This window comes from Ixodes scapularis, unplaced genomic scaffold (assembly GCF_016920785.2).
Source record: "Ixodes scapularis isolate PalLabHiFi unplaced genomic scaffold, ASM1692078v2 PGA_scaffold2__306_contigs__length_199485367, whole genome shotgun sequence".
Classification (NCBI taxonomy): domain Eukaryota; kingdom Metazoa; phylum Arthropoda; class Arachnida; order Ixodida; family Ixodidae; genus Ixodes; species Ixodes scapularis.
Window position 1 is genome coordinate 74,490,912 of NW_024609857.1, and position 8,969 is coordinate 74,499,880.

Here is an 8,969-nt window from a genome sequence, read left to right on the forward strand (position 1 = left end):
CTCCCTCAACACCGGGGGCAACCCGCGGGCGAGAGCAAAGCAGCCCAATCGCTGGGAGTTCGAGTACAAAATACGTCTTACGCACTCCCAAACATCTATCAAACCAGTCTTACATCTGCTCCAAATGCAGCTCACTCCAATCTCAAAGGACTTTACACTACACCTGATCGAGAAGAGGAACATAATCTCGCTTCGTACGAACTGCAAGAACGTGGCGGAAGCCGTGGAGCAAGTTACTCATTTTTCCCTCAACACCCAGCAAGTCCCTGCCCAGGTCTTCCGGACCTACGGCGCCACATACACGAAGGGGGTCATTTACGACATCTTCCCACTGGAAGAAGACCCGAAAGACGAGATACTCAACTCGGACCTTGAAAGTGACAAAATACGCCTAGTCTCTGCACGACGATTAGGGAAATCCAACACGGCCGTCCTCACATTCGACGGCCTGAAGCTCCCGCGCTCCGTATTATATAGACGACGCTTCATGAGAGTTTACCCACACAAGCCAAAAGCGGTTACCTGCGGCAAATGTCACCGCCTCGGACACAAGCAGGACATATGTCCTTACCCAGCCGTTTTCCCGCGTTGCGGCACAACCCACTCTACTTCAGCCACGTCTGGCCAAGGCCCTGATTGTCCGTCTGAAGTACCCTATTGCCAGGGGTGCAAAAAGACGGGCCACCTGGGCACAGACCGTCTATGCCCTACCTGGCTACAAACCAACAAAAAAATGCGCGAAGAAGTACAAAGGTATAAGGAACAGCACAAACAACATCAACAGCTGCTGCAACAGGATAAACGGCCCCCACCTACATCTCTTTTTGAATACCCGCAGCTCCCCTCTTCGCAGAGCCTGGAAAGAGCCATTGCAGCACACAACACGTGGGCAACCCAGCCTCATCTCGACCAAACAAATCCTAAATTACCTTGGGATTCAAGAGTCACCGACATGCAAGAAATCCGCAATATGTTCAGGGCTCTGAAAGACGAAATCGAAAGAGTTTCGACAGCTCTGAACGCTCGTGTGGACGCGGCCCTCCTTGCCGAGCAAGAGTTTTACAAACGGTTACAACAGCAGCAACAGCAACAGCAGCAACACCAAAGTTTTTTCAACCAAATCCGGTCCGTCATTAACCTCCCCCAGCTCGTCGCCAAATGATCAGGATCCTTCAATGGAATTGCCGCGGACTCGGTCAACGAGCGGCGGAGCTCCGCACCCGATTCCTCGAACGTCCTGATCAACGCCCTGACGTACTTCTAATGCAAGAAGCCAATTCTGTTGCCATTAAAATTAGAGGCTTTACCTCCTATGCGTGCCCCTCTATCCCAAAACATCAAAGTGGCCCTCGTTCTACCCTTTGCGTGAAACCAGGCTACGCGCTAGTGTACGTTCGTACCGACTGGCCGCAACATCAAATTGATCTCGCCCAACACTGCAACGACAGTCAAGAAATAGTCGCGGTTCGTGCCACGACCATTAAGAACAATAACGTGATCTTCGTCTCGGCATATCTTCGTCCTGGGGCAAATCGGACAATCGATCACGATTGGATCTCTTACATTCATCAAACCTACCCCCAAGAACAGAAGTTGTATGGAGGCGATTTCAACCTGCATCATCCAGCCTGGGGATATACACGACAAACAAAAGAGGCGGAGCAGCTAATGGAAAGAATGACGATGTGTAATCTCCATCTCATGAACGTGGCCGGGACTAAGACCCGCATGGCAGCCTGCGTAGGCCAGGGGGACACTTCTCCCGATCTTACGTGGACCTCCAACGTCTTCTACCAACATCACGTCTGAAAATGTCTTCCCGATACCCGGGGCAGCGACCACTTTCCAATCGAAATACAATTTTCCCCCACCCGAAAGCCCTGCCACACACTCGGTGCCAAACGCAAGGTTCACATTACTCACTGGGATCAATTTCGCCAAGAGCTGGTCAACAGATCAAACTCTGAAGAAATCGACTTTACATCCTCAATCCAGAACGCACTAAAAACTGCCACTATTTCCGTCTACACGGACGAGGACGCTCCCACACCCGATCTTCACCTGGCCTGCCTCTGGGCAAAACGCCTTCAACTACTTCAACGTTATCGCAGAGGCCGAAAAACCCCTGCGGCTCGACAAGCCGTCACCAGAGCCACCGTCGTGGCCAAGGAATACGCGAAACGCCTTGAAACGACCCGATGGCTCGATTACAGTTCGTCGCTATCCGAGAGAACGTCAATTAGGCAGCTTTGGGCCACAAGTCGAGCTCTCATGGGCAAAAAGAAAAGCAAGACGGCATCCCAAACTCTCGCCCTCCAGCTGGGCCTGACGGGACCTGAACTTGCGAATTTGGCCGGAGACGCGTTCTTCTCACAGCCAGCCACTCAGCCCGTATTAAAAGACCCCGTCTACTGCCCCGAAATCGTTGTGCCCAACCACTGTATGGACCGGCCGTTTTCCCTTGGGGAATTAAATTGGGCGATTCACAAAAGCAAGTCGCGATCCGCACCCGGGCCGGACAACGTCACCCCTGCCACGCTTCGGAACCTCCCTGACGAGACCCGCTTGCAGCTCCTTGACTGGATTAACGCAATCTGGGTATCTGGAGAGCTCCCCCAAGCATGGAAGCACTCGATCGTCGTGCCCATCCCCAAGGGGAACAAGGCAAGCAACACCATTAAAAACTTCCGCCCAATCTCGCTCACTTTCTGCGTGTGCAAGACCATGGAGCGAATGGTTCTCGCCAGACTAGATTGGTACCTCGAAAACAGCAACGCATTTCACCCTGCACAGACCGGCTTTCGGACCGGCCTAGGTGCGCAGGACAGTCTGGCTCTCATTTCCCACCATATCATCCGCACCAAAGGTCGACGGCAGAATCACGCCTGCACCTTCGTCGCCGTAGATGTCAGTCGAGCTTTCGACTCCGTCCCGCACTCCTCCATCATGACAGCTGCATGCGGTCAGTCTTGGCATCTCTGGCCGAGCACTCAATTTTATTCGTAGCTTTTTGGCCAACCGCACGTTTTCAGTAGCCACTGGCCGAGAAGCAGAAAAAACCCAGCCCAAACCGAATCGGCTGGGAGTGCCTCAAGGCTCCGTTCTATCCCCGACACATTTTAATATCGTGATGGCTGCCCTGCCGCACGCCTTAGCCGAGATTACCGATATCGGCTTCACCCTATATGCCGACGACCTGACGATCTGGGCTTCTCACACCTGCAGCTTAGAAAAACAGGAAAATGTACTACAACATGCACTGGACGTCGTCGAGGCACATCTTTTCCGGGTGGGACTTCGTGCCTCCCCCGAGAAGACCACTTACGTCTGTGTCGCGTCCAAAAAGTATCGTGATGCTCAAGTAGCGGAGCGACTTCATCTCGTCTTGGCCGGACGACGCATTAGCCCCTCCCCTTGTGTGCGAGTGCTCGGCATAGCAATTCGAGAGGACGCTGCTGCCGATTCCTGGCTTGAAGAGACAATAGAAACTTGTAACAAGGCACTCAACGTCATCCGCCGAATTTGCAGCTCTTGAGGGGGCGCTTCCGATACCGTCGCCAAACGACTGTACAAAGCACTCGTGGTGTCGCGAGTTTGTTATGGAGCACGTCATTTTTGGCTCTCTAAGGCACATTGGACCAAATTAGAAACTCTCAACAACCGTGCTCGGCGCGTAATCACCGGACTTCCACGCTTCACACCCCTCAGCACTCTGAGAGTAACATCTGGAATAAACGACCTTCGGGATGTCGTCGAGACGAGAATGAGCGCTCACGAAAAGCGACTACAGCTCACCCCTTCAGGCCGAGGCATTTTGTCCCTTTTGGACAAGACGACCACCAAACTTCCGCGCTATCCAGCCACACTCCCTCCATGGGAAGATCTGGCTGACATAACCACCACCCGCCCACTGCCCCGAAAGGGTGATGCTGAACAGCTCGCCCGTCGAGGTCGCGCACACATAAAAACGGTCAACAGCTGGGACCCCGCCTTTTTCGCTGCCGTATACACTGACGTCGCCTGTCTCGAAGGTCCACAACCAAGGAAGACAATTGCGGCGTTCTTCCCCATGAGCAAGGCTGCATACCACGATGTCATCCCTCCCTCCTCCTCGACCAAACAGGGAGAACTCCACGCCATTTGCCTGGCTTTAGCATCAGCCCAGGAAGCTATGTCCTCCTCCACATCCGCCCTCCCTGCGAACCTTCGCATCTTTTCAAATTCACAGGAAGCAATCAAAGAATGCAAGGCTAGAGCCAGCCCTTCAAAGCTAGTGCGAAAAATTAAAAACCTCGCTTCGCAACTTCGAGGCCAGGGAGTTCACATCAAGATCGAATGGGTACCTGGCCACGCCGGGATTCCTGGAAATGAAGAGGCTCATCGAATCGCCCGTGCCGCACTCTTCCTCTCGGGCGAGGAGACGAGTCCCTCACATCAATCAGAACACGGATACGCGACGCAGCGTGATCGCGCTTCTTGTCTCCGAACCTACAACCGCCAGTCCACAGCCCTCAACGATCACGCGGAACTGGACCCGAACGAGCGGCGCACTCTCATCAGAAACGAATGTCGCATTCGGCTCGAGGAACTTCTGCCCGAGGACCCGGACCCTCTTCCGTCGGGGTTGGGTCGTCGAGCAAGAGTCCTCCTTCTGCGCATCAGAACGGACACAACGGTCGATCCAGCACGAATAGCAACATGGAGCCAAAACAAGTCCTCGAGCTTGTGCCAGCGCTGCAAACTCGGAGCCCGGGCTACCTTCGCCCACCTTGCCTGGTCCTGCCCGGACCTGGCAGCAATACGATCCCGCCACCGGCCACTCGAAATCATCCAGCTCGAAAGCTGGACGCACCCTCCAGGAACAGAGGGTGCACGTAAGCGTGTGCTGCGGACCCTCCTCGACTTCGTGTTCGAGGCGGGACTGCAAGCGCATATCTGACTTCCCTCACGGCCTAGCAGCCAGGCGTCCGGCCACCGCTGCATTCTATCCTTTCTCTTTCTTTTTTTTGGCCAAATAATAAACGTTTTACTGACTGACTGACTGAATCTCCGTGTCTTTTTGCCTTCACATTTAAAAAATATATTGAAAGATTTACTATCGATAAATGAATGGTTTAAGTACTGGGTCAGGTTAATAAATCTAAGACAAATAATTACATAAGCGTAGAGTGATATAATGTGTTCATTATTCGATATGGTTGAAATCAATAAACAATAAAGACGAAGAGGAAAGGAATGCACCCGAGTTCACTTCATGCCTAGAGTCAATAAATGAGCTTTAAAGTATCGGCACTCCGTTCCCCAAGATTGTTTTGGGCGCCGCCATTTCGGGTCTTGTTCAGAGCAAACGCAACTGCCGATCGTCATGATCCAAAAGTACGACTTCCTCAGCATTAGATGCGGTGCTAGGAAGCTGATGTACTATTGCAATGCTCTGTCGCGGGTTGTTTAAACATTTGTAGGGGACGGAAAAGCATTTCCTGTGATTTTAGATAAAGCTTAGATAACTGGCAACCATGATTTTAAGCCACAATATGGCCAAGTGTCGTTACTCTGAACCGTAGCTAATTTACTGGCACAAGTGGGAACAATGAGGAAGAGTCAGGCGTCAAAAGGTAGTGGCTTGTGGAATCCACGGGGCTTATACCTCATGGCCCCTACAGGTATTACAAGCCTCTTGAACAAGAGCATGAATAGAGTCATTAAATAAGCTACGCTTTAGAGTAGCGACACTTGGCCATATTGTGGCTTAAAATCATGGTTGCAGTTATTTGAAGCTTTATCTGAAATCACAAGAAACGCTTTTCCGTCCTCCACTTTAAACAGTTTGCGACAAAGCAAAGCAACATTACATGAGCTTCCTAACACTGAATCTAATGCTGAGGATGCCGCACTTGTGAATCATGACGATCGGCAGTTGCGCCTGCTCTGGACAAGCACCAGAATGGCGGCGTTAACAACACTGTCGGGAAAGAGAGTGCCGATACTTTAAGCGCAGCTCATTTATTGGCTCTAGTTCCCGCGAAACTCCTTTTTCCTGACTGAAACTGAAAGTAAATATGAATAATACACCATTATTATAGCTTATTTAATTATAACCAACTATACATAATGAGAGGAGGAAGCGGCCGGGTAGGAGAAACGCGGGTTTTATGTGCGACCGTTCTAACCGTCTCAAAAGAGAGAACGCGCGAGCTTGCGCTGGTTAAAAAAAAAAAAAAAGCGTCCAAAGAAAAGAAGCGTGACGCTGTGTTCTTTGTTATTATGCGTCTAATTGCAAATTGTTGTGTGTATGTTTATACAGCCGGAAGTTAGTCTGCCTTAGTGGGCGTCTGGTGTCTCAGCTGTAGATGAGCAATTTAGCCAGTGCGGTACAACCGCAAACCTGGGGTCTTTAACCTGCACCACGCAGTAGTGATACACCACCGCACGCCGGTACGATGCTCTTCCAGATCGAAACGGGCAGGGGCGGTGTTGGTTCTGCAGCGCGAGCTTTCGCTCCACGTGCTCCAGGCTGGAGTGCGCTAGACCATGCATTCGGCCACCGACACCCCCCCCCCCCCCCCCCCCCTTGTGCGTCTAATTTATATACAGGTATAAGCATTTGAAGATCGACGATGGACGTTGATCGTCTCGAGGTAATGTAACGTAATAACATCATATAAATAATAAACTTGTTGAAGGACTGCACGACTCAATTTTTCAATTCTTGGATTGTCATATGGCGGTAGCCTATTGTACTTACTGTTGATGAAGAGCGATATGAAGTGACGAGGTAATGATTAAATGATGAGGCTCTATAAGGACGACGACATTAGTGGGTGTCGAACCACAACGTACAGTGCCACACTTGTGGCAAGTATCGTGTACCCAAAGACTTTCCTCACCCGCAACAGAATACGGTAGAATCAATGAGGATGCTGCTTTACGACTGCACGTGGAACAGGAAAACTGCACTGTGCAGAAGTGCGGCTTATTCGTTAATATGAGGGACGGATTTCTAGCAGCATTCCCTGATTGACTACTTGAAACAAATGGCATCGTTGACGTAAAGTGTCCCCGTTCCAAAAGATTCTTGAAGCACACTTAAACAGCAAAGGAGTATGAGGCGAAAAATAAGAAAAAGGAGCCTGGTGTGAAAGGTCCAAATCACCACCATAGCTTCTGCTATCAAATACAAGGGAAGTTACACAATACACAAAGAGAGTTTTGTGATTTAGGTATATTCACACTCAAGGGCATTGATATTAAACGTATTCAGAGGGATGACACCTTCTGGTCAACCAACATAGAGCCTTTTCTACTCAAGTTTTACATGGAAGGCCGGACTTCCGCTGAAATTCCTCACGTAGACGAGTTGTCCGACCGAATAAACTGCCAGTACTCCCGATCTTGGAATCTCTCGATCTTCGTTCGTAGGCTATAGTATCATGAGATCGAGTGGTGTGGCTCTTCGACCGCCGAATATCGCTTCGGCGGGTGTTTTTACCGTGTAAGATGAGACCGTCGCGTGCTGCTGGAACAAGAACCTGGCGATTCTTCACTGAACTGCTCCTTCCGTAGGCTTCAAAAGGGCTTTTTTTCGTTTCGCACACCATCTGTTCTGCTTGCCCGTTAGTTGCTGGATGCTATGGTGCACTAATGTGATGCCTGATGCCGGTTTTTTTTTTTCTTCAAAAACTTGTTTATTTTATTTGAAGCAAGATTTGGCGCGTTTTCAGAAAAAAGTATTTTCGGTAGGGCAAAAGTAGGTAAAGGAGACCGTAGAACGTCAATGACGTGTTTCGACGTCGTGGCAGGCATCGTGTAAACTTCCAGCCACTTAGAGCACGCATCGACCATGACTCCGCAGATGTGGATACGTTTCGCCACTCACCGACTGAATAGTGGATCGTTTTCAGTTACTGTTAATGATGGCGTTGGACTCAAGGAAGACTTCGAGTCTTTCAAGAAAGTTAGCCCAGGTGCCAGGAATTTTGTCGAAAGCGGTAAGTGTTCGAAACGTCGACAACGTCGGTAGCCGTGCACGTGTTGTGCTTGACAGTGGACACTTACCATTCGCTGAGAAAAAACTTGCTTCTTCTTCTGCCACGAGTCGTCCAATATCAGGTCATCACCGCAACACCATCTCCCGACAAAACTGGTCTTCATTGTCCGCATGTCCATAGTTAGCAATCACGTGAACTTATAAATTCCCGAACGCTCATAACTTGCCGTCGCTAAACGTCGTTCATTCATAGCGTCTTCATTGCAAATAAATGTCTTCCTATTTCTTCTGATGGTTTTCATCATATTTCTCCTAATCTGTACTTACAACATTATGTGCGTCGGTACTTTCGAAAATATTGCAACGGCGTTTGTTTTCTGGGAACTATAATGTAACAACCTTTACAACATCTTCCGGACCCCGTGAAACATAATATTTCGTGACCTTTTCTTAGTCGTCATTAGGGAGTTTTAGAATAACGTACGCAATTTTAGCGCACGCTAGCGCTAAATTTAGCGCTTGTATTAGCGCACGCGACGCAAGAGAGTTTTAGAATAGCGTTTCTCCGCCGCGACGCAAAAGCCCAAGCATCTCGCGCTTGCGACGCCACCAAGATACAGTAAAAAAATTTATTTCACACACGAAATGCTGTAACTTTAGAAAAAAAAACGAGTTTTTTGGTCCAGAGTAGCATTTTATTTTGTTTAAACATGAGAACGCGACGCGAGCGGTTGAGCGGTCGTGTCCGCTTGCGTCGCCTCGGCAAGAGAGGTCTCGTGTACTGACCTTCGCACATCATACCTTCGCCGTGAAATGTTCGCGCGTTGCAAGCATCAAGTTGTCGGTAGTCGCTGCCAAGCCGAGTACAATGTCGTCCCGTATTGAAAATTGCAGTCGCGAGGATACCGCCGACGTCGCACTCACGACGCCGCCAAAGCAGCCGCCGTCATAATCCTGGAAGCCGCCATGTTTTTTTAACTGT

At 50.0% G+C, this 8,969-nt stretch overlaps 1 protein-coding gene across 1 annotated transcript; it reads left to right on the forward strand.

Annotated features, from left to right (window-relative positions):
- Positions 1–1,263: 1,263 nt before the first annotated feature.
- LOC120849296 lies at positions 1,264–1,809 on the forward strand. Its single transcript, XM_040221501.1, has one exon. The coding sequence runs from the start codon at positions 1,264–1,266 to the stop codon at positions 1,807–1,809; it is 546 nt and encodes a 181-aa protein (XP_040077435.1).
- Positions 1,810–8,969: the final 7,160 nt, after the last annotated feature.

Coding starts and splice junctions, on each gene's coding strand:
- LOC120849296 (XM_040221501.1), top strand. CDS start 1,264: ATGCAAGAAGCCAATTCTGTTGCCATTAAAATTAGAGGCTTTACCTCC.